General features: G+C 33.8%; 1 protein-coding gene across 3 annotated transcripts in view; it reads left to right on the top strand.

Moving 5' to 3' along the window:
* Window positions 1–26,448, top strand: part of VPS13C (vacuolar protein sorting 13 homolog C) — a 183,204-nt gene that overhangs the window by 136,984 nt on the left and 19,772 nt on the right. For all 3 annotated transcript variants that reach the window (XR_009399065.1, XM_059372078.1, XM_059372079.1), the window contains 15 exons: window positions 1,161–1,550; window positions 3,075–3,179; window positions 3,864–4,028; window positions 5,760–5,888; window positions 6,276–6,409; window positions 7,964–8,090; window positions 12,036–12,271; window positions 18,680–18,821; window positions 19,898–20,038; window positions 20,831–20,912; window positions 21,031–21,100; window positions 21,709–21,820; window positions 21,931–22,044; window positions 23,957–24,096; window positions 26,133–26,214. Coding sequence is in view for 2 of the 3 variants with exons in the window: in XM_059372078.1 (XP_059228061.1) it covers window positions 1,161–1,550; window positions 3,075–3,179; window positions 3,864–4,028; window positions 5,760–5,888; window positions 6,276–6,409; window positions 7,964–8,090; window positions 12,036–12,271; window positions 18,680–18,821; window positions 19,898–20,038; window positions 20,831–20,912; window positions 21,031–21,100; window positions 21,709–21,820; window positions 21,931–22,044; window positions 23,957–24,096; window positions 26,133–26,214 (2,169 nt within the window). In the remaining variant the exon portion in view is untranslated. The remainder of the gene's footprint in view (window positions 1–1,160; window positions 1,551–3,074; window positions 3,180–3,863; window positions 4,029–5,759; window positions 5,889–6,275; window positions 6,410–7,963; window positions 8,091–12,035; window positions 12,272–18,679; window positions 18,822–19,897; window positions 20,039–20,830; window positions 20,913–21,030; window positions 21,101–21,708; window positions 21,821–21,930; window positions 22,045–23,956; window positions 24,097–26,132; window positions 26,215–26,448) is intronic.

The following is a 26,448-nucleotide window of genomic DNA, read 5'->3' as shown; positions in this document are numbered from 1 at the left end:
TAATAACAGCAAAAACTGATACAGCTTTTAGTATATGACAGTCACTGTGCCATGTGCTTTACATGTATTAACACATTTAATCCTTGCAATAACCTTCTGAAGTAGGTACTATTATTAGACCCATTTTACAGATGAAGAAACTGAGTCACAGAGGGATTAAGTGACAGGCCTGAGAACCCACAACTAGTAAGTTGTAGACCGGGATTTGAACCTAGGCAATTTGACTCTTTTGCTCCCTTTCACTGAACTCTGCTGCATGTGCTGTGAGTTAAAAACCATAATAATCTCTATTAATTAAGTAAAATTCCATTAGCTAAGAGATAGAAAAAAGCCAATGGGGAAATACTTCATCTTACTTTATTCTAAAGTTAATTTTAAAGTTTTTATTTTTAGGTTAATAGTATGATTATTTGGTCCAGGTTTCTGTTGAACTTAAAATAATTAGTCTGACTAAGAAATAATGGGGAATATTTCTTAGCATTGATGTATGATAAATATTTTTATATTCTTATGCCACAACATTTTAGAATACAAAAGTCTGGAAATGTTGGAACCTAAATTATTTCTTTTCTTTATCTAACAATGAGTCATCCCTGAGATGCAAAGACGAAAATGAATTAAATGAACTAAATGGTACTTATTCAAGAGAAGCTTTCGAAAAGAAAGCCTGCTTTATTATGTGGATATTATTCATTTTAAAAGTAATTCTGCCTTACTTAGATAGCTTGTCAGAATAGTTTGATATCTCTTTCCTTCTTCTTTTTATGTAAGAATCACCAGGCATAGTGTGTGAAGAGCAGATGAAGCTGAAGTCGAGACAGTTGAAAGGCTCATTTAATAACACAGACAACAGCCAGCACTCCTGAATCCATCCTTTGATTTTTGGCATAGATCTGACATTTTTTTTTGAAAACTTATGGCCGTTGGCCTACCGGTGACCAAAAGACAGTTTCTGCCTTTGGCCATGTTATAGTCTTTTCTTTTTAGTTATTAGTGGTTATTGGATATCCATAATCTGTAAACATGGTACTTTGTTGAAGGCTTATCAGTTAATCTGAATCTGGTAGGTTGTTAGCACTTGTATAAAATATGGATATTGCTATTGCAGAGGTTTTTAAAAAATCACTAAGCAAATTTAGTTTTTGTTTGTTTGCTTTTAGGGAACAGCGGAAACTCATGAGCTAGCAGAAGGCAGTGCCGCAGATGTTCTACATTCAAAAATCAGTGGAGAAATAATGGAATTAGTTCTGATAAAATATCAGGGCAGAAACTGGAACGGACATTTCCGTATATGTGATACTCTTCCCGAATTCTTTCTTGTGTGTTTTTCCTCTGACTCCGCAGAAATGATGTCAATTGACTTGTCAGTACATGTCAAACGAATTGGCAGCCGGATGGTGCTATCTGTCTTTAGTCCCTACTGGCTAATCAACAAGACTTCTCGGGTTCTCCAGTATTGTTCAGAAGACATTCATGTGAAACATCCAGCTGATTTCAGGGATATCATTTTATTCTCTTTCAAGAAGAAGAACATTTTTAGTAAAAATAAGGTATGTTTTGGTTGATATACCAATTTAAAATTGATAAATTCCTAATCTAGGAACTCATGAGTCATTAGCCTCCTTTAAATCCATGCTTACCAGTTTGCTAAGTGCCACTGGTATGAAGTAGGTCCAAGTAGGTCCATTTTTATTATAAAATAAAATTTATTTTATAACAAAAAATATATTTTATAATATAAAATATATTATATTTTATAAATAAAAATATTTATCATACATCAATGCAACTTTTCAGGAATACATAATCTAGTGGGTTGTTAGGACTAGCAAGGGTTTCTCAAAGCTGAATTGTCCCTTTCTCCATGACCTTTAGAATTACTTCTGTTCTTTTTGTAGTGTCAGGTAGAAAGCTTGATTTTATGTATTTTAGAGCTTTAAGAATTTCAGTGATGAAATAGCATTTCAAAAGGTAGCAGAGTTGGATTTGGCTTGTATTAACTGAGCCCACCTAGGTATGAAGCACTAAGCCAGGCCTCCAAGAGGGAGCCTGTTGCCTATGCCTTGTCTTTTGTGGTCTGGTCCCTTTTTTCCTTTGTAGATTCCTATCTTGGAATTGCTTAACACACACTGTCCCAATTTACTGCTAGGCCTCTGTCTGTGCTGCATCCTCTGCTAGAATGCCTCTTCCCCCATGTTTTCCCTGTCTGCCATATCTTTTCTGGTTACCTGCTGTTCTTCCTTTGACTGACTATCATTGTGCTCAGGCATGACATGTGTGAAGGGATTTCAAGCTGTCTAAAGTGGAGCTAGATATTGCATCCATGTCCTGTTAGAGCAGTGGTTCTCAAATTTCTGTTTGCATTAGAATCACCTAGAGGGCTTTTCAAACATATTTCTGGGTTGTACCTCTATTTCAGTCAGTAGGTCTGGGTAGATGGAGGAGCACACTTAGATCTCTTCTATAAAACTTTATCTAGATCTCATAGCTAGAAGTAAACCTTTTACCTTCTCACCTTCATAGCATTTTTTACCACTTGTGTAGCCATTAGTCACATTGAATCTTGCATCATAATTACTAGTAGTGTTTTCCATCTCCCTGTTTAGTTGGAGCTCATTAAAGACAGGAGTGGTGTCCTGTTGTCTTCCATTCTGCTAATCATGATGCTTTTCATTTAACATTTGCTGAATAATGTTAAAGGCATTAATTCTCTGTGTTTTAGAACTTTAAGAATATGTTAGCTCAATATCTTAAGTGTAACACTGGAAAATACCAGTTTACATTATGGTGGTTTTTTGTTTTTTTTTTTTAAACAACAGAGGATCTCATTGGTATACATCTTTAAATTCACTAAACTCATTGCATAGGTGAATGGAAAGATTGGAACTCTGGTTTTATTTTATTGGCTTCTAGAATATCTGTGGTTCTGTGACCCATTGGCCATATGGCTTTGATTATTTTTTTGTGTCCCATGATACTAAATAAATTTCTAGTGATCTAACAACTTTCCCTCAAATAAAATATTAATATAGTCTTTTAGGTTTCTTATATGATGGTTGTGTGTTCTGGTGTAGGTACAACTGAAAATTTCAACTAGTGCCTGGTCCAGTGGATTTTCATTGGATACAGTGGGAAGTTATGGGTGTGTGAAGTGTCCTGCCAACAATATGGAGTACCTGGTAAGATTCTGCTTGCTTATTTACCTCTGATTTCATTCACATTTTCTTTGGTTGACTAAACTAGTTAGATCTAAGGGGTTCAGAAATTTGAGTTCAAAGTATTGTGTAAAGGACTGTTACCTCTATAATTTTCTCTAGCCACTGGTATGAGGATAAAACCTGAATTTATAAAAGTTTAAGACAGTAAGTGGAATCCTCATTCCACATTATTCTCTGTCAAATGTTTCTTAAATATTAAATTTGATTGTGAAAATTTAAATAATCTGATGCCAGTGGACCTGTTTTATTGCCACTTTGAAATTTTCATATTAGTTCATATTAGTTCAACAGAGAGATAATAAAGCAGTGGAACTGAGCCTCTTCACTAATTATAAAAGAATTTATGTTTGAAATGTTAAAAAATAAAGAATATAAATAAAATAAATATTATATCATCATTAGTTAGATTCCTCTTGGTGTTTCTTGAATTGATTTCTGAGGGAATCAAATTAAGTAACCAAAAATTTTTTTTAGTGAAAAGATAAGCAGTAGTTGAATATGGCTTATATTAGTTACTTTATTTTAACAAGTATTATTTTAAAATATTTTAAGAAATTCATGTATGAATGGGGTAAATGTATGTACATTTCAAAGAAACTGTATAAAGTACGGAGAAATTATACACTTGTTTTTTTCCTCATACAGGTTGGTGTTAGCATCAAAATGAGCAGTTTTAATCTTACACGAATAGTTACTCTGACTCCCTTTTGCACCATTGCAAACAAGTCATCATTTGAACTAGAAGTTGGTGAAATTGCAGCTGATGGCTCAATGCCCACTAATAAGTGGAACTATATTGCTTCTTCAGAGGTAAAATTTTCTTTTACTACAACAGGCTCCTAAAATGTATGAATAAATATGGCCATATAAATAAGAATCACATATTCTTCTTTGTTATACTCATTTTGCTATCATATTTTTGTATTAAAATATAATAGAAAACCTTGGCTTTGCTTTTGCACTGTAAACAGATGTTAAAAAAAAGAAGAAAAGTACTGGTAATATTTATCAGCAGCCAGTCTAGAAGGCTAACACCCAGTCTTTAGTTTTTCCTATATGTATAGAACGTTTGGTTGTGTATTGTGAAATGAAGATAAAGATAACGTACTATGAATTATCTCAGTAGTCAGGATAATGTCTCTGCATTAAAAAAGCATGTAATCTTGCTGGAGGGCTTAAGACTCATATAAATTAATACATGGAAGAAAATACATGCAAAGTTATAGGTGGTTTTAGAATTTCTGAATAGATTATCTGAAGGTTTCCTTGAAAATTTCCTAAAATCAACCCCCTCACTTTACTGAGAAGGAAATTGAATCTCATACTTCCCTAAAGTTAGTACAGTCATTGGAAGTCACCATTATTGTGGCCAAGATTAAAAAGGGAGTGTTTCATAGAAGAGATGGCATTTGAACTAAACACTGCAGGTTCAATAAGATTTTAGGAGTAAAGAGAGTGAGGGGAAGAGGATAGGTGCAAAGATGAGCGTTCCTCCTTGAATTTGCCTGCGTTTTCAACCAAACCAGCTGAGCTTAAAGAACCATTCTTCTGTATACCTCAAAAACAAAATTGTGTGTGTGTGCGTGTGTGCGTGTGTGTGTGTGTGTATAAATTTAGCAAGAGATTAAGAGGAATGATTCCACTTATATAAATTTCGAGCTCTGAGAGGCATGGGCTTTCCAAGGCACTTAGAATGATCTCTGTTGACTCTTAATCTCAGGAAACAAACTGAGGGTTGCTGGGGGTTGATGGGGGAGGGATAGAGTGACAGGGTTATGGACACTGGGGAGGGTATGTGCTATGGTGAGTGTTGTGAATTGTGTGAGACTGATGAGTCACAGACCTATACCCCTGAAACAAATAATATATTATGTGTTAAATAAAAAGATCTCTCAACATATAAGTGCTCATTATCATTGATGTGGGTTTGATAATAGTAACATTTTCATTCAGAGATAGGATTTACCTAGTATTGTATAACAGAGGGACATTTTGTATTTTATTAGGAAGTAAAACCTCAGTTTTACAAATAAGGCTCAGAGAGATATATGCTTTGATTAAAATCAAACAGTTAGTTAGGAAGGTAATTTTAGGACTTCCAGCAAGGTCTGTGGTGTTCTCTTCTCTGCCTTCAATTGTCTTTCTAGTTTTTCTAGGCTAAAATAACACTGAAAGAATTCATAGTGCATTATGGAATTATAATGGGATATGCACAAAAGCAGATGTTTTAAGATTATAGGTTTTAAGTATTCAGGACATTTGAGGCATTCTTAATCAGTAAGCTCTTTAGTTTCTCATATTACAGTTATTCTGTAAGTGCATACAGACTAATAGATCTGTGTTCTTCTGATGGAGTTTCTTTGGTTTCAAAAATAGGCCTTATGTTATTAATAATCTTAACATGAGATGTGGAGGGAATATTTTAAGAAACTTAGTAATAATTGTATCATGATCAGATTTAGAATTGAAAACTTAATTAGCCATTGTCTTACTGATACCCCAATATTGTTTTAAGACTGATATTAACTTTTACTTTTTCAGTGCCTTCCCTTTTGGCCTGAAAATTTGTCAGGCAAACTTTGTGTGAGAGTGGTGGGCCATGAAGGATCCTCCAAACCATTTTTTTATAACCGACAGGATAATGGCACTTTACTAAGCTTAGAAGAGCTGGTATGTTTTCATGGTTTTTAATTTAATTTAATTTAACTTAATTTAGTTTAATTTCTTATTATGATTTCATGTTTTAAAATGCAATGTCTTCAGTTTTTAAAATCTGCTTTAAAATATTTTATTAAAACATGCTATAAAATCTACTACTAATTGAATTTAAATTTAAAAAAAAATTCAACTGGAAAAAAAATCTACCAGTAATCATTTGAAGGTGCTAATATATATATTTGTAAGGTGCTATGCATGTATTTGTAAGAGATCAGAGCCAGTGTGCTTTTCAGTAACAACTTAAGAAAACAGACTTTTTGTGTCTACATAACTGATTGAAATCCCAAATGTCCTGCAAGTGAAGCCAGTGCCTCAAACAGATTTTTTTTTCTGCAATAGAATGGGGGTATCTTGGTGGATGTAAACACTGCTGAACACTCAACTGTCATAACCTTTTCTGATTACCACGAGGGATCTGCACCTGCCCTAGTAATAAACCACACATCACAGGATGTCCTCACATACAAACAGAGGTATGAAAAGCAAGGTGCATGGGAAATCTCATTTTACTGGCCCACAGTCCTTTCTATGTGTTTTTCTTTGAGGTCCCATAGAAAGGCCTATAGTCCCATTTCCCATGAAATGGGAAACACATTTCCCATAGAAAGGCCTATAGGACTATAGGACTATAGGCCTTTCTATGGGAAATGTGTTTCCCATTTCATGTGTTTTCTGGTTTTAGTATGGTAACACGGAACACATGCTGTTTATTCTAATACCCTCAGCAGGTTTTGGGACAGTTTTCTATATTCCAGTACATTAATATTCCTGAAGCAAAACTTCTAAATATTCATATGAAGTGGAATAAGTCAAAACTATTAACCATCTCACAGCAGTTCAGATTAGGTTTTTTAGCCAAATGTTTGATACCAAACTAATAGAAAAATTTTTGGACTTTTGGAGCTTTTAAAATTTCAGAATTGGAACTGTGAACCTGTTTAGCTGTTGAAGCATTATCATTCTTTCGTAAGTTGCAAATGTTCCGTGAACCTCTCCCTATAAATCTTTATCAAGCTGTTTCTGCCTCCCCGTCCCCTGCCTTAGGAGAGGCAGTAGAAGATTCAGTGAGAGGACAATGAATAGGTAGTGGTGTTGAATATAAATATGGAATGATAGGAATTTTGTTGTTCTTGCTTGTGCTGTCATTTGACTTGGATGATACCATTTAAGGACATAACAGTTTTAAACCCTTAAAATACATACTACATATTTGCCAAGAATTACTATTATAAATCTGCAAGGCATTATTTTATATGTGTAAAATCTTATAAATACCTAAGGTTATTTTTACATACAGAATTTTTTTATGTAAAATAATGCCTTGTAGATTTACCTGTTCTTAATTCTCCTGACTGGAATCCACTCAGAGATTTAAAATTACAGAATGGGATTGAAACCTAATTGGGTTCCTTTTGTTGTTGTTGTTCCCTGGAAAGTTTTTTGTAATATAGACTAATACTTCTTAAACTTTAATGATTTGAATCTCCCAGAAATCTTGTTAAAATGCAGGTTCTGATTGAGTAGGTTTTAGGCAAGGCCCAGGATTTTGTGCTTCCAGCAAGCTCCAGGTAAGACTGCTGTTTCTCCATAGATCACAGTTTGAGTAGCAACAGTGTGGACCTAATTTTTGATTTTCTCCAAGACTCATGTTTCTTATCTATTGCATTTGATTCATAAACTTAAATTTAAGCACTGAGTGCTTAAAGTTCTACTGTGCTAAAGGATTTATTGTTTATAGCTTTTCCGCAGGTGAGCGCTGATGTGCCAGTTTGTTTACTTTAATAGATTCCATGGCCTGCATCAGTCTGGAGCACACTGCAACTTCAGAAAGGCAATATTCCCATCCCTCAAGCTTTAAGCTGTTAGTTTATTGGACATTTTAGGGTACTTATTTTTAGGCAGAGTTCCGTTTATTAAGAAAGGCAATTTTAGAAGATGTTTGTGCCAGTCCACTCCTCTGTAAACCACAGGTCTCGGTTACTGAGGGCCTGGCTGTTTTCATCTTCCCTCTGGTGGTTGTGTTTCAGTGGGTCACAGGAGGAGGTGCACTTGGTGCCAGGAGAAGCTCGACTTTTTGCCTGGGCAGATCCTACTGGTACCAGAAAACTTACCTGGACATACGCAGCAAATACCGGAGAACACAGTCTGTTAAAGGTATCATGTGATGTGAATGAGTACTGTAAGAGGGGCCTGGTGGCAAAGGAAGCAGACAGGCCAGCTTCTCACCGTCATGTTTGTCCTTACTCAACTAAAAATGAATTGGAAGTATTTTCAAAATAGGTTGGTTTTGGAGTTTAGATTGCAAGTAGTTCATATCAGTATTTTAGATTAGTCAAAATAATTTCTTTACAGTTTAAAAAACAGGCCTGCTTTATCTTGTCCGAGTAAAGACCAGTGAAGTATCTTTTTATATATACCTTTTTTTTTAAAGAAAGGAATTTTAAAGCTAAGTAAAAACAACTTTATTTTGAACATATGCATGCCACTGTTGGCTGTGAGGTTTTTAGGCATATTTTCCCAATGAAGACCATATATTTCAATTAAAGGAATTGGACAGTATGCAAATTTACCCACAGAAGCAATTTAATGTAATAATTTATTAAAATAATATTTAGGTAGCTAATTTAATCAAGTATGTTATTCTTAGACTCTTAAACTTTGGGAAGGTCTTAAGGATTCACCTACCAGCCTTTCTCTAGTGTAGGAATTGCTCCTATGTTAGTAATATAGATCTTTTGTTTCTATAGAAATATATTCTGTTATGAAAAGTTCATACAGTGTGTCCTGTTCTGCTGTCTGATAATGCCAGTTGTTAAAAAAAACTTTATTGACTTTTGCTTTAAAAAGTCAATAGTGACTGAATTATCCTGTCCTCTATTCCCTCTGAAATACCCATAAAAGAGACTTAACCCACTTTTAAAAATCAAATAGTTCCTCTGTTACGAGATTCTTGGAATAATTTTCACCATAACAATTTGATGGAGCTATACTGCCTTGCTTGTGCTTTACTTTTTACAAGACCAAAACTCAAAGTTTTGTAAATGGTACAGAGGCTTAAATTCCCTGATCCTCTTAGCTCTTGGCTCAGAGACATGAGAGCTCTAGCAGAGGTCTCTGACTGTGCTGGTATTGTTTCCCTCTTGTCACATTTAATGCTACTCAGTAACTACAACACCCAGTGAGAGTATATAGACACTAGAGAGAAAGTGGAAAAGAACTCCTGGAGGGGGATATTCAGATGTGTATACTGAGGCAGATTGAGGAAGAATCTGGGAATAGTGTATGTGGCGATTGTGGTTTTTAATGTTTCTTTTCTATTTGGTGTTGGAGAACCAGGCAATAGGAAAAGTAGATAATTGTGCCTCAGTTAGCAGCTAATCTGCCAGATTCTGGAAACTGAGCTAGAAGCAAGGCAGTTGCCCATTCCCTTGTTTGCTAAGTCGATTTGAGAACAGAGTTCCACTTAGGCCCAGGTGAACATGTGAGACAGTTCAAAGAAAATCCATACATTATTGACAAATATTAGGTCTGAACAGATCTTTCCTTATTAAGTGTGAATGAACAGGGCAAAAACAAACAAACAAAAAAAAACAAAAAAAAAAACCCCCAGCAACACAGGGTTTATGAAAAAAAAAAAAAAAATAGCTCAGGAGAAAAATGTGGAATTATCCTGTAGAATCAGAAGGTGATTATACCCCTGAAACTTCTTTTACTATAGAAGGACCACAAGAAATTTTCCAAGTTTATGTCTTGCATCCTCAACTAAGTTACAAAGCTGTAACAGCTATGAAATAGAAGAATGCATGGTGAAATAAAAAGACACACCCAAATGAAGTAGAAGTGGAGTAAGGAAACAGTATATTCTGTTCATACCATAAATATACCATTTAATCTTAAATTCTAATTACAGAAGTACAGATTAAAGTTTTTGTTTTTTTAAAAATCTATTAATTAGTAGAACTAAAATCATTGATAAGAAATTTTTAAGCAATTGAGAAAACGAAAATAAAGACAATTTTGCTCTTAGAGTAAAGGAAGGAGACTTAAGGAGGTATGTAACAAGTGGCAAGTACATTTTATTGCATCTGCCTCCTGTGTTAATGATTTCTGCATATTATCACTAATTCTTATGATGGGAATTCAGAACTGCTGGTTAAAATTCAAAACCAGGGGACGCCTGGGTGGCTCAATGGGTTAAAGCCTCTGCCTTCGGCTCAGGTCATGATTCCAGGGTCCTGGGATAGAGTCCTGAATCTGGCTCTCTGCTTAGCGGGGAGCCTGCTTCCCCCTCTCTCTGCCTGCTTCTCTGCCTACTTGTGATCTCTGTCTGTCAAATAAATAAATAAAATCTTTAAAAATAAAAAGTAAAATAAATAAAATAAAATTCAAAACCAGGTCTATCTGACTTCATAGTCTATGGACTTTTTCCATTAAACCATGCTTCTCATAAGTTATGATGGTTTAACTTCCCATCAGTTTTGAAAATGGTTTAAATTCTCCTATTAAAAGACAAAACTCAGATTAAGTTAGAAAACAGTATCTAAATATATGCTACTTACAAAAGATATGTCTTAACCAAACTAACATAGAACGTTAAAAGCATGAAGAGGCAGTAAGGATTTAGGAGGCAAACAAGTAAAAAGAAAGCAAAGTTGTTCATTTTAATTTCTACACAACTATAATTCAAAGCAAAGACTTTAAATAGGGGGCGCCTGGGTGGCTCAGTGGGTTGAGCCACTGCCTTCGGCTTGGGTCATGATCTCAGGGTCCTGGGATCGAGTCCCGCATCGGGCTCTCTGCTCAGCGGGGAGCCTGCTTCCCTCTCTCTCTCTCTGCCTGACTCTCTGTCTACTTGTGATTTCTCTCTGTTAAATAAATAAATAAAATCTTTAAAAAAAAAACTTTAAATAGAATATGATGCTATGACAAAGTAATATTCCATTCACTCAGTCTTAAAAATGATGAGTTCATGCCATTTACGAAAACATGGATGGACCTTGAGGGTACTATGCTAAGAGAAATAAGTCAGAGAAAGAAAAATACCTGTATGATTTCACTTAAACACTGGAATCTAAAAAACAACAACCAACCAACCAAACAAAACCAGAAACAGACCCATCAATACAGAGAACAAACTTGTGGTTGCCAGAGATTGAGGTGGGGGGTGAGCAAAATGGGTGAAAGGCAGTGGAACATACAGGCTTCCAGTTATGGAATGAGTAAGTCATGGAGCTGACAAGTCCAGCATAGGGAATATAGTCAGTGGCACGGTAATAGCATTGAATGGTGACAGATGGTAGCTACACTTGTGGTGAGTATAGATAATGTAGAGCGTTGTTGAATCACATTGTTGTCCACCTAAAACTAATGAAACATCGTGTGTCAACCATACTTCAATTAAAAAAAAAAAAGCAATAGACAGATGATAAACAGCAACCAAACTGAACTGTTCCTATTCTCTTGATAAATCCTTTGTTTGCCTTTTTTTCCAAGAAAGCATGAAATGAAAAGTATATAGTAGGTCCCTGTACTGTTTGTTGAAATAAACTCTTATATTTATGTAGCCCAGAATGAGGAGGAAATCATTATTTCAGTCTCTAAAAACACTGACTAAATCAAGTCTTATATTTTTAGTGCTATATGAGACCTTCAGCCATGAAGGCTTTACAAAACAGTACACACTAAGTACAAACAATAGTTTTATATGGTGTGACTTATAGAAATATTTGCAGTGTTATAAGTTATTATATGAGGTTACTCTTCTAATAAACTTAGGAACCTCTCCGTCTTGGAGACAAATAAGCGTCTTAGGACAGAGGTGCCCTTGCAGGGTACTCTTGTTCCTCCTGAGTGCCCTTGGAGCAGTCAAATGTAGGGTACAAAAAAAACAAAGCACTATTAATGTTTGTTATTGTTTGAAAGCATTGGTGAGTTAAAATATGTTATGACTTTAATTAATTTATGTCATTTTGATGGTTAGCTTTCCAATTTATAGTCATGTTTTTTAAACTTTTCTAAATGTTCTCAGATACTGTAGTTTAACTTTATGTAATAAAAACTTACTGCTTATAGGTTTAATATAGTCTTTCTTTTCCCCAGGATGAATGTGGCCAGTTTCCCTATGATGCAAATACTCAGATTCACTGGGTATCATTCCTAGATGGACGCCAGAGAGTGTTGCTTTTCACTGATGATGTTGCCTTGGTTTCCAAAGCACTGCAGGCAGAAGAAATGGAGCAGGCCGATCATGAAATAACCTTTTCTCTCCACAGTCTTGGGCTTTCCCTGGTTAACAATGAAAACAAGCAGGAAGTTTCATATGTTGGGATAACCAGGTATGGAAGAAAGAAGATAGGGCATCAGAAATCTTTAAAAAACATTGAGTTCATAATATCAAGTTTACTGAGAGTAAACAGCTGTTCTGAATTTTTATATTCTTTCAGCATAACTTATGAATAGTTTTTTTTCACTGCTAATTGAAAAGCCCCTAAGATAGAAAGATGACTAAGATAATGCCCCTGTACTTACTGTACTCATCATCATTTGGTGGAGAAAAAAGAGGTTTGCTTCTTTGTTTTTGGTATGTATTTTTTTAATGAATTATGATAACAGAAATGCTACAAAGAAATATATAAACGTACAATGGAAGTACAGAGATAGAAACAATTAAATTGTTTTGTGCAGTAGAGACTGAAGAAACTGGCCTGGATTAGAGAAAGCTGACAAGAGTGGGTCAGATAAATTTGAGGAAATATTCATGGAGGAGGCAGTATTTGACATGGGTCTATAGTCTTTAGTGGGTGGTTATTTAGAATGTTTTAATAGTGATGGAATCAGTTATTTGCTCTGATTCTGCTTGTATCTGTATAAGAAAAGTATTTGAATTTATTTATTTTGACTTTTTAAATCTCACTAACTTTGGTAAAAGACTCCTTTTCTTGGAGACTGATGGTTAGAATGGTTACCATGTTCCCATGTATAACCATCATAGCGTCAATATCAATAATCATGTTTATTGAAGTAAAACATTAAGTCAATAAAAAGATCATATATGTAACATACTTTATGTAACACCTGATGGATTAAGAATTCTATAAAGAGTATACATCCTGGGGTGCCTGGGTGTCTCAGTGGGTTAAAGCTTCTGCCTTTAGCTCAGGTCATGATTCCAGGGTCCTGGGATCAAGCCCTGCATCAGGCTCTCTGCTCAGCGGGAGCCTGCTTCCCCCGCCCCCCTCCGCCTACTTGTGATCTCTGTCAAATAAATAAATAAAATCTTAAAAAAAAAAAAAGGGTATATAATATATCCTAATATAATATATAATAAAAAAATAAGGGGTATATAATATAATGTTGATATAATATTAATATATTTGTGTATATATGAGAAATATATTCTTTTGGCTATATACTTGAGAATTTTACAGTATTTTAACCTAAATATGAAAATAATTTTTAAGTCCTATAAATTCAATTTCTTCACTCTGTTCCTTGACATAACTTATTTTTACTTTAATATTACATGTGTTATTACATTTTGTCAGACTGGTCCTTACTCATAAAGACTTTTAAAAATTCATCTGAAAGAACTTGGTTATCTTTTTTCTTTCTTTTTTTTTTGGTTATCTTTTTTCTGATGCAGTGAGCATTTAATACACATTCAGTGAGGATGTGTACTGAGGGAAAATAAATCAGTTATGTAATTTTTAAAGATAAACTTACTTTTTAGGCAGTTTTAGGTTTCCAGAAAAATTGGCTGTAACATACTTAAGTTCCCATATGCCCTGCATTTTTCCCCTATTATTAACATCTTGAAATAGTGTGGTACATTTTTTACTGTTGATGTTCTAAGGTTGATGCCTTATTATTATCTAAAGTCCAGTGTTGATGTTGTTTGTTATGTCTGCTCTTAGTGTTATAAATTCTATAGGTTTGACAATTGGATAATACATCTGTCATTACAGTGTTCTATAGTATAGTTTCAGTATCATAAAAAGTCACCTGTGTGTCACCTTTTCATCCCTTTCTCCCTCCCTCTGAACCTCTGGAAACCACTGATCTTTTTATCATCCCTAGGTTTTGCCTTTCCCAGAATGTCATATCATTGGAATCATATGTATGTAGCTTTTTCAGATAAGCATCTTTTACTTAGCAATATTTTTTTGTTTCCTCGTGTTCTTTTTGTGCTTGATAACTCATTTTAAAAAATCACTTAATACTATCCCATGTCCGGATATGCCAGTTTATTCACCTATTGAAAGACATCTTGGTTGCTTCTAAGTTTTGGCATTTATGACTAAAGCTGCTATAAACATTCATAGGCAGGTTTTTGTGTAGACATAAGTTTTTATCTCATTTGGGTATATATCAAGGAGCATGATTGCTGGATTTTATGGTAAGATTATGTTAAGTTTTGTAAGGAATTGCCAAGTTGTTTTTCAAAGTGGCTGCACCATTTTGCATTTCCACCAGAAATGCGTAAGTGAGCATTCATTGCCCCACATCCTTGTCAGCATTTGGTGTTGTCCATGTTTCAAATTTTGGCCATTCTAACAGGGATGTAGTGATATGTCATTATTGTTTGTTTGTTTGTTTGTTTTTTTAAAGATTTTATTTATTTATTTGACAGAGAGAAATCACAAGTAGTCAGAGGCAGGCAGAGAGAGAGAGAGAGAGAGGGAAGCAGGCTCCCCGCTGAGCAGAGAGCCCAATGCGGGACTCGATCCCAGGACCCCGAGATCATGACCCGAGCCGAAGGCAGCAGCCCAACCCACTGAGCCACCCAGGCGCCCCATGTCATTATTGTTTTAATTTGCAATTCCCTAATTACATGTGCTATTGAGTATCTTTTCAAATGCTTATTTGCTATCAGAATATCTTCTCTGGTGAGATTCAGGTCTTTTGCCCATTTTTTAATTTTTCATTTTCTTATTAAATTTCAAGAGTTCTCCATATCATTGAAGTAAGTCTTTTATCAGATATGTGTTTTGCAAATATTTTCTCCCAGTCTTTGGTTGTCTTTTCATTCTTTTAACAGTGTCTTTCACACAGAAGAGGTTTTTAATTTTAATGAGACTGGGGTGGGGTGGGGGGGCGGATTTCCTTTCCTGAGTTGTGCTGTAGGAGTTGTAGTGTAGAAGTCAAAAAAATGCAGTTACGTGCATTTTCTCCTGTGTTATCTGCTGGATTTTATACTTTTGTGTTTGATATTTAGATCTATAATTACACATTTTGAGTTAGTCTTTGTAAAATCTGTAAGTTCTAAGTCTAGATTAATTCTTTTTTTTTTTTTGCATGTTCAGTTTTGTCACCATTTGTTGAAAAGATTGTACTTTTTCCATTGAATTGCCTTTGCTCCTTTTCAAAATCAGTTGCCTATATTTGTTTGGGTCTATTTCTGGACCCTTCATTCGCTTGGTGTGATTGTCAGTTCTTTCACCTATACCACATTGTCTTGATTTTTACAGTTTTGTGGTAATCTTGAAGTCATGTAGTGTCAATCCTCCCACTTTTTTCTTCTTTAATATTATGTTTTTTGAGTCTTTTGCCTTTCCATATAAACTTTCAAATTAGTTTATCAGTTAGCTGGGGTATTGGTTGGGATTGCTTCGAAGCTATAGATCAACTTGGAAAGAACTGACATTTGACATTATTCAGTCTTCATATGGGTGTACAAAGATCCTTGTATTTAGATCTTTGATCTTTTTGATCAGACTTCTCTAGTTTTCCTCATACTGATTCTGTACAAATTTGTTAGATTTTGTTTATACCTAAATATAAACATTCCTCTATATTAGCACCATTTCTCTGGTGCTAATATAAATATTATTGTCTTTTTAATTTCAAATTTCAGTTGTTCATTGCTGATATGTAAGAACACAATTGATTTTTGTATAATAACTTTGCATCTTGAAACATTAGTTGCAGGAATTTTTTTTAATTGATTCTTTAAGATTTTCTGCATAGACAGTCCTGTCATCTGAGAACAAAGACAGCTTTATTTCTTCTTTCCTAATCTGTATATCTTTTATTTTCTTGACTTATTGCATTATCTAGGATTTCTCAGTGTTGAATAGGAGTGGTAAGAGTAGATGTCCTTGCTCTTTGTTCTTGGTCTTAGTAAGAAAGCATCTTGTTTCTCACTCTTTTTTAAAGATTTTATTTATTTATTTATCAGAGAGAGAGAGGGGGAGAGAGAGCGAGAACAGCAGACAGAATGGCAGGCAGAGGCAGAGGGAGAAGCAGGCTCCTTGCCAAGCAAGGAGCCCGATGTGGGACTCGATTCCAGGACGCTGGGATCATGACCTGAGCCGAAGGCAGCTGCTTAACCAACTGAGCCACCCAGGCGTCCCTTGTTTCTCACTCTTAAGTATGATGTTAACTGTAGGTTTTTTGTAGATGTTCTTTTTCAGGTTGAGGCCCCCCCCCCACTTTCCTAATTTGTTGAAGCGTTTTTGTCATGAATTGATGTTGGATTTATATTATTCATTCATTCATTCATTTTAGAGAGAGAGGAAGGTCAGAGGGAGAGGGAGAGAGAGGATCTTAAGCTGTCTCCACACCCAGCGCAGAGCCTGACTCAGAGCTCGATCTCACAACCCTGAGAATATGTTCTGAGCCAAAATCAAGAGTTGAATGCTTAACCCACTGAGCCACTCAGGCAGCCCAAGATTTATATAATTTATAGTAGATATTTTATTCATTATCTTAATTGATTAAATACATAATATAGTGAGGACATTGTTAACAGTGTCATTGATTAATACCAACAAACTATGTTAAATTAAAATATTATGGGGTTGTATTTTATCATTATGCAAACAGTCTTCTCTAATCAGGGATCAGCAAAGTATGGCCTGTGAGCCCAATCTAGTTGATGACCTGTTTCTTAGAGACTTTGGTCTAAGAATTTCTTACATTTTTAAATGGTTGGAAAAAATTGAAAGAAAATAGTATTTTGTAATGCATGAAGATTATACAAAATTCAGAATTTGTCTCCCATATCTAAGGCTTTATTAGAACACAGCCTTGCTTATTTCTTTATATATCTGTGGCTGCTTTTGCTCTGCTGCTTAGCACACAACAAAGGAAAAATAACCCAAGAGTGTAGATTACCACACATATAACTATCCTGAAACTTTTGTTTTTTATTACTAATGCATACTGATCATGTTAAAAGAAGTAGAGAAAGTGGACCTTGAGTATCACTCTTCCAGGTCACAGTTAGTTATTAAATGAAATGGCAAAGCATTATTTTATTATGTAATGACCCTGTGCTAAAAGAATATTTACAGGGGCACCTGGGTGGCTTAGTGGGTTAAGCTGCTGCCTTTGGCTCAAGTGGTGATCTCAGGGTCCTGGGATCGAGCCCCGCATTGGGCTCTTTGATCAGCGGGGAGCCTGCTTCTCTCTCTCTCTCTCTCTCTCTGCCTACTTGTGATCTGTCTCTGTCAAATAAATAAATTAATTTAAAAAAATAGAATAAAAAAATAAAAGAATATTTACCTGTGCTAAAAGAATTATTGAAATTTCCAATCTAAGCACTTGTCACAATATACCCACCTCACAGGAAGGGAATGGCCAGAAAAATTTGAAAATTTGAGAAAAAATAACATAAAACAGACTTTCTTTACAAAAATAAAAAACAAACAAACAAACAAAAAACCAAAACCAAAAAAAAAAAAAACCCAAAACCTGAATGACTCATCTGTTAGCCAGGCAAGGAACATCTTTTACCAATGGTGAGGTAATTGGAATCATCTGAATGTAGCAGCTGAAGAGAGGTGTCCAGAGTTAATAAACTTAGAACCCTTAGCCTTTTTCTGAAAATAGTTGCTTGAAGAACTGAGGACATTCAGAGCGACATCAATAGTCAATTAAAAATAAGGCAAATCATTTTGAGTGGTTTTCCTTGACTCTTAATGGGTCAACAGATGTTACCCATACTGCTCACTTATTGTATTTGAGAAGCCAGTGCTGAGTTTAAAGTGACTAAAGAATTAGCCTCTATGAATACTGACTTTGAGCCCTAATAATGAAATGAAATGTTGTCACCCCTGAGAAAGGTTAAAAAAATTTTTTTTGTAAGTACGTCTGGTAACAGTTGTTAACTAGGTTTATTGTGATGATCATTTCACAATATATGCAAATATTAAATCATTAGTGTACCTGAAATTAATGTTATGTCAATTGTACCAAGTTATATGTCAATTATAAAAAAATTTTTTTAAATTTTGATCTCGGGGTCCTGGGATTAAGCCCAGCATCAGGCTCTCTGCTCCATAAGGAGTCTGCTTCCCCCTCTCTGCCTGCTTGTGATCTTTCTGTCAAATAAATAAATAAAATATTTTTTAAAATAAAATAAAATAAATTTGTACTCCGTTGTTTTTATATTTTGAATCTGGTCAATTAGAAAAATGTGTGCAATTTTTTTCTCTTGTTATTGAAGCACTTACTTAACCTCAATTTTGTCTTAGCCATAAAGTCTAAAATATTTACTATATGGTTTTTTATGAAAAAAGTTTGAGTTCCTTAATAGATTGATGTCAATGTGTGAGAGAAGAACAATTCCCCTGCCCCTTTTCCTTATGTACTTTTATAATACAGGTGTATTTTGCTGCTTAAAAAAATATCTTGTATAATTTTCATAGAATATTTATAGTTGTAATAATTTGTGGTTGAATGACAATTCCAGCAAGCCTAATATATACTACTAACTTAATTTTCTTTGTGAATTGTTTTAGTTCTGGTGTTGTTTGGGAGATGAAACCAAAGCAGAAATGGAAGCCTTTTAGTCAAAAGCAGATAATGTTGCTGGAACAGTCCTATAAAAAATATCAAGTATCAAAAGACCATGGATGGATTAAGCTAGATAATAATTTTGAGGTATACCAGAATTTTTTTGTTTTTGTTTTTATATATGTATTTCATCGGTGCATAATAAGTAAGGAAAATTTAGAGTAAAATTTTGTGTGCAAAATTTTATCCAAGTAAAAATGTGTGTGCAGAAACTAATGTATAGCAAATGAACTCTTATTTGTTAGTAGGATTGACGTGACTGATCATCATTAGTACATTTTAAATCAAAATATGTTATTAAATGGTATACTGTGAAACATGATTTAAATGTTTCCCTTTTGTGTTTTTGTAATTTCTTTTGTTTATAACACAGTTTCATGGAACTTGTTTTCAGTAAGATTATGCAGAAATTAATATTGTTTATTGGAACTTTTGTTCTGTTTTGAATGATACCAATATATATTGGTAAATAGAATCTGTGCAAAATTACTTATTTCAGTAATGAAAAATCTGTAGAAAATCCATTCAATTAAGTTCATTAAATGTGAATGATTGTTGGACTTGGGTAGATGTCACAAATATAGGTGTACTCTGCAGGCCCTTACAGTATTGCAGTTGAAGGTCACTTTTGCCCTAAGACCCCAGAAGCTTGACTGCCATTTCTCATTTGCTTTGGTTCAGCTACACACTTCTGGTTATTCTGTCATGTTTAATGGTTGAGTTTGGATTGATTACCAGATATGCTCCCCATCCCGACCCTCATCCCTATAAAGGCTGGCCATGCTCAAACGAAAACAAACTGACATAAATAAGCTATTAACTATTCATTGTTTAACTTTGTTAGAAAAAAATTTACGAGTTACATAGAATTACTCATTATTATTGAGATTTTTAAAAAAATATAAAACATGGTTTATTTTCTTTAACTGCAGTTTATATAATTGGAAATTTCCTCAGTTGTTTTCTTGTTTTCTTCATCATTTTGGTGGAAAACTGATGATTCTGCTTCAAAGATCTCAAATGTAGATCACCTTAAGGCAGATCTTTTGGTGGGACATAGAGACTAAAATGTTTTCTCCTTTCAATTTGTGAGTAAATGGGTATTTAAAAGGGGCTATCCTTCTAATACCAAATCATCATAAACATATGTGCTTTTTCCCCAGGTCAATTTTGATAAAGTTCCCATGGAAATGCGCCTCCCTGTTCATTGCCCAATAAAGCGAGATTTTTTATCAGGGATTCAGATTGAGTTTAAGCAGTCTCCTCACCAGAGAAGTTTAAGAGCCAGATTGTACTGGCTTCAGGTAACACTGTCATTTTCAGTTTAATAAGTATACCTAATCCCTTTGGGAAGCCTGGGGGTAAAAATTTTTCTGCAAGACTCTAGCATACATTGTAAACAGTTTTTTTCTTTTTATTTGTATATTTATTCCCTTTTCCCATGTATCCTGTGGATTCTCTAAACTTATTGTCCCAAAGATTGTGACTTTTGAGACTATTTAATTTGACCAGATGGCCTGCAAGAGTGTTTTCCTGCACTGAAGTTGTTATTTTTAAATAATTCTTTTGAATTTGTCATGGGATCCCAAAATAAGATTTTCTCCTATCATTCTACACAGGAGTGGACATTGGAGAACATTTTTGTCTGCTTGCTTTCTTGCTCCCTTTTTGCTTCCCTTCCTCTCTTCCTTTTAACTACTAAATACTACTTAGGACATTTTTATTCTTTTTTCTTCTTTCTAATTTCATATCCTTTTCCCACTTACATTTTACTTAAATTATAAACTGTCAAAATCTCACATAATCCATAAGCACAAATATTTTGATTAATAGTGTATATGCTGCACAGTGTTAATGCTTTTATGAGGAAATTAAATATTTCCTTACGTAAAAGGTTGCCCTTGCTGGCATATGTATGAATTTTAGTTTTAAAGTGAAAATTCTAGTAGCACCACATATACAATGCAAATATTTAATTCTGATGAAATTAGTAGCCTCTTCTATAATGTTATCTCTAAAACTAAAAGTTATTACATTATTTCAGATCCTGCTGAATTCTTTTCTTTTCTTTCTTTCTTTCTTTTATTTTTTTTAAGGTTGATAGTCAGTTACCAGGTACAATGTTTCCTGTTGTATTTCATCCTGTGGCTCCTCCAAAATCTATTGCTTTGGATTCAGGTAAAAAAAGAAAAAAAAATTGAGACATTCTATTTTTAAAATGAAGTAGACATTATTTTGATCTAGTATAAAGCTTGATTTTTCCCTCTGATTTTTTTGTTTTCTTTCTTCCTCTTAGAGCCCAAACCTTTCATTGATGTGAGTGTCATCACAAGATTTAATGAATACAGTAAAGTATTACAGTTCAAGTAAGTAAAGATTCCCCTATTTAACTAAAGGAATTTAAAACGAGAATCTATTTTGAAAATAAATTTCACTCCTGTGAGGCTGACTTCCGTATAAAACTTATTTTCTACTTGAAAATGGTTAAGTCATTTTCTTTGTTGAACTTAATATAATAATAGTCCCTCTATATTTTAAGGTGTAAAGTTCCTTAACCACTTTTCCTATTTGTAATTCCAATTAGAATATAAAATAGCGTGAAATATAAATGATGTATGTATTTGTGAAATGTGCTCTTGAAACAATTGCTGTAGCCCTTAGAAATGGAATAATACATGCTACATCATCTAATGGTATTTGTCTCTTCTGTAACATGATAAATATGGGATTTGGAACTTTAAATGCTTAGTATCAATACAGCAGTATTTCCACCAGTGAAATCTTAACTCTAGTGGGGGGATAAAAAAAGCTCAGTTAAGGATACCTTGATCTTGTTAACATAACACTTTTTTTTTTTTAAAGACATGAAGGTGTAAAAATCTTGTGACTTCTGGCCAAAATCAGAGTTTAACATTGAAAATTACAAGGTTTAATAGAAACTCTTTTCTGTCTTTTAAAAATTTTTTTCCCTCAGGTATTTTATGGTCCTCATTCAGGAAATGGCCTTGAAAGTTGATCAGGGGTTTCTAGGAGCTATTATTGCACTGTTTACCCCATCAACGGACCCTGAAGCTGAAAGAAAACGGGTAACAATTTTTATTCCTTGGGAAAATTATAAACTAAAAAAAAAAGCCATTCCTTGAACTAATTAGAGAAAAAAAATTAAAATACTAATTCTTGATTTCATTTTTTTCAGACAAAGTTAATCCAACAAGATATTGATGCTCTAAATACAGAGTTAATGGAGACTTCAATGACTGATATGTCAGTTCTTAGTTTTTTTGAACATTTCCATATTTCTCCTGTTAAGGTTTGTTATAATTATTATTTTTAAAATTGTGCAGAATTTTAAGATTTTTAAAGGCCCTGTGTATAAATGTGTGTTTTAATTTGCATCAAAAATTTGGTGGGAATTTTGTTTGATTAATTGAAATAATTAAGACAATTCTCTGTAACATATGTACAACCATAATTCCCACAGAGAAACCGTCAAAGCATGTTCTCTAGTCTTGAATTAATAACCCCTTTATTCAAGGAAGGAGCTGACAAAAGCATTTCTTAATTAAGCGAAGAAGTGCTCACCAACATTTAATGTTTTGGTTGCACTTTGTAACTACTATCACTGTCTAAACAGAGAGCTATAATGGGTGCCCTAACCAGAATGTGAAAACGCTGAAGTAGGTATTATACTGTTGATGTGGTGTTTTTCACCCTTCCAAAATTTGATTGTAACTAAGGGAGTGGAAAATTGGATACCTTTCACTTGCCTGATTTTGTACTTTATGAACCCATTTACTTTTCTCCTTTTGTTGTTCTTTCTAGGTTTTATAGGAAGAGGTGACTGCTTAGTAAATTCACAAATGCCACCAACCATAACTCTCTACACTTGTGTAATGGGCCAGATTTACAATTAAGTAACTCTAAAATATTGATGATCCTTTACTTTCTCAAAAACTGTTCACAGCACATTATTTTCAGTTGCATACACCAGTCCTTTTGGTGAAGTAAATTAATTTATAAAACAGATTGAATTATTATTTTAAATTGATATACTACTTTGGTAGTATTAGACATATTTATAGTGTAAGGTTTAAAATTTATATCATTTCATGTAGTAGGTTATACACAATTTCTCTTTCATTATTAAGAGAAAATCACTTATGAGTTTGAACAATACCTTCTACAAATATTTGCTGAATGCCTACTATCAAAGTTGCTCTGGAATGTATAAAATAACTTCCTGGATTTTATAATCTTAGGGGAGTGTTAAAGATCTTTGATTCATAATTTTACGCATGTTAGGAATTACATCATGAGGTTGAGTAATTAAGATCATGAACTGTAGTTGTTTTCTTATTCCATGGTGACTTTGCCTTAAGGAAAGGTTGGACCTCTGTCCACCCAAGCTGACCTTTCCTGGATCTGTATACTCTCTGGCTCTGCAGTGGGCAGAAGTCCACATCAAAAGAACAAAACAAAACCCCAAACCAGGCTTTCCTGATTTTACCCCATGTCTCCTCTGTTGAGCTCTGCCTTGGTTAGGTAAAATGCAGAATAAGAAAGGAGAGTCATCTGATTTATTTGCCTTTATAGACTACCTTCTGCCTGTGTCTTTTGCTACTATTGTACTATCGACGATACAGCACAAAGTAGAAGCTAAATGGGAATGTGAAAATTTCGTGCTTTGGTACTGAGTTAAGGAGTCTTTTTAAAAATCTATTTTTAAATTACTTTTTAAAAATTTACTTAACAACGTGCTAATTGTTGCTGTAATTGTCATGTTGTTGTTACTTATTATTGTTGTATAATTATAATTGTTATTATTGCCATATATTATTTACCTTAGTTGGATGAAAATAAGTTATTATTTTGACTGGTAGACATGTTTTTATATGCCAGTTGACATGTTTTCTTCTTAAAATGATTATACTATTTTTGTAAAGTGTTTTGAGACCCTCCATATAAGCACAATGGTCTTTATACACTTTAGATAAAATTTTAGTTCTTTGAAACAGACTAATTTGAATTATATCAAAAAGCAAATGTGAGAATCAGGTACTAGTGAGTTATCCTGTGTGGTATGTAGAGTAACAAACAATGGCTTTCTTTAGGACTCTGAAAGATATAGCATCTGTTTGTATCTGGAAGATCTGATTCCTATGTATGTAAATTTTTTGTTTTTGTTTTTAACTTTTACTTATGAAACATTATTTTTCTTTTAGTTGCATTTAAGTCTGTCCTTGGGTAGTGGAGGTGAAAAGTCAGACAAAGAAAAACAGGAAATGATTGCAATTCATTCTGTCAATCTGCTATTGAAAAGCATAGGTGCTACTCTGACTGATGTGGATGACCTAATATTCAAGTAAGATTTATGTTAAAGTAGATGGGGAGGGTTTTCTACCAAGGTTATGTTTCTGAATATTACCTCTGCCCAAGTGGGCTAGAATGTTAGCTTAGAAAATGCTAATTCTCACCATATTTGAAGCTTAGCCCCTTTCTAATTATGCATTTTAGATAATGCTTATTTTACTATTAAAGAGTTTTATATTTTCTTCAGTTATTCAATGTTGATAATATATGAATATAGAATAAAAATGGAGTTATTTTGGTAGTAGCTTATAAATTGACCATGTTTTTTAAAGCAGACATATTTAGAAATATGTAGCAGTATGGTGAGATTTCAGTATAATTGTATGGAAAAGTATAGGAAATAACTCTTTGTAGCATTTAATCTGAGAATACTTACATGTGCTAGACATATGTGAATTCAGTGAATGTTTATTGAATTGAATATTGAGCAATTATATTGGAACAAGTAGTTCCTTTGGAAAAAAAAAAAACCCTTTTATATTATTTCCACCTTGTCAAATTTCATAGGGATGGAAGATTAAATATAAAATTCAAATGAAAAAGACTGAGGAAGACATCAATGTTAATTGTCAAATCTCGAGTAAAGGAAGTCTTCTCAGTGTAAAAGCAATGGGAAAACCTGCAGTGGAAAATACAAGATAGATTTGACTACATAACAATTAAACACTTCACAAAATAAAATCAGTGGAAACAATTAGAAAATGAATTGGGAAAATATAATGACGAGTATGACAGAGAGAAGATTGATAGTCTTAATATTAAACATTGATAGGACAAACCTAAAGATTCCATTGCTGGGGCATCTGGGTGGCTCAGTCATTAAGTGGCTGGCTTCAGTTCAGGTTATGATCCCAGAGTCTTGGGATCCAGCCCCTGCTTGTGTTCTCTCTCTCGCTGTGTCTCTCTGTGTCAAATAAATAAATAAAATCTTAAAAAAAGAAGATTCCAGTGCTATAATTGCTAGCAGACAATAAGGGATAATTTGCAAAAGGGAAGATACAGCAGGTGATAGATATTTGAAATGCTCAGCTTTATGATTTATCACATAATAAATGCAAATTAAAGCAAATTGTCAAAGATTTCAAAATATGAATAATTAATACTAGAGAGGGTTGGGTCTAATAAATGGGAATTTTTAACTATTTGTATGAGTGGAAAGATTTTATATATCTTTATCTATATATATAGATACATATCTTAAAGTCTCAAATTTTTTTAGCAGTTTTTAACTCTGTAATTCTTTTTTTGGGAATTCAGTCCAAAAAATAATCATGAAATACAACCGAAGAGTTATATTAAAATTTACATATGGCAGTCCTAATTATTATTGTCAAGATTTGGAAATGTCTGACAGTGGGAGAATTGTTTTGTTATGACACTTCCACATGATGGAATGCTAAGCATCCATTAAAAATGGTTACATAGAATTTTGAAAACCTAGAGAAATACTTATTCACAATATTGAGTGTAAAAATGCATACAAAATGTTTTAAATATTTTTGAATTGGATAGAAAAGAAAATTCAAAGTGGGAAAATGTCAAGGAAAAAAAAACCTAAAAAATCCTTTATGATGAGATTATGGTTGAATTTTTTAACCTTTTTACTCTTCGTGTATTTGTGAAAGACTTGTATGAGAATGTGCTACTTTTTTTTTTTTAAGATTTTATTTATTTACTTGACAGAGTGATAGCACAAGTAAGCAGAGTGTCAGGCACAGGGTGAGAGAGAAGCAGGCTCTCTGCTGAGCAGGGAGAGCCTGATGCAGGCCTCGATCCCAGGACCCTGGAATCATGACCTGAGCTGAAGGCAAATGCTTAACCAACTGAGCCACCCAGGCACCCGAGAGTGTGCTAGTTTTACAGTAGTTTTGTTACTATGATATGAAGATCTCAAACATAAAATACATGTGACAGATCTATAAATTGAACTGTGAAGGATTAGCAATGATTAATTTATCATTGAAATTTTAAGTCTCTTTCTTTTAGAATGTAATCATCGTGCCTTTGAATCTTTCTTTCTCCTCCCAGACTTGCTTATTATGAACTTCGGTATCAATTTTACAAGAGAGATCAGCTCATGTGGAGTGTTGTTAGACATTACAGCGAACAGGTAATTTCCTATCATAGTAGCTAACAAGGAATATACATCATAAAGTATCAGACAAAACATTTGTATGTGATGGCACATTGTGCAAAATTGTTTATCTAATTTACTTCAATTTGCATTCTCATTACTTCGTAGTTTTCTTGAATGATTAATTTCTGTGTCTTTAGTTCTTTCCCCTCTGTATAAAAGTTTTTGAAATTTTCCTCTGCTGCCTTTTTTCCTTTGCAATTAAACATT

Source organism: Mustela nigripes, chromosome 13 (assembly GCF_022355385.1).
Source record: "Mustela nigripes isolate SB6536 chromosome 13, MUSNIG.SB6536, whole genome shotgun sequence".
In the NCBI taxonomy this organism is placed as follows: domain Eukaryota; kingdom Metazoa; phylum Chordata; class Mammalia; order Carnivora; family Mustelidae; genus Mustela; species Mustela nigripes.
Note: the sequence above shows the minus strand (reverse complement) of the source record. Positions and strands in the feature narration are given on the sequence as shown.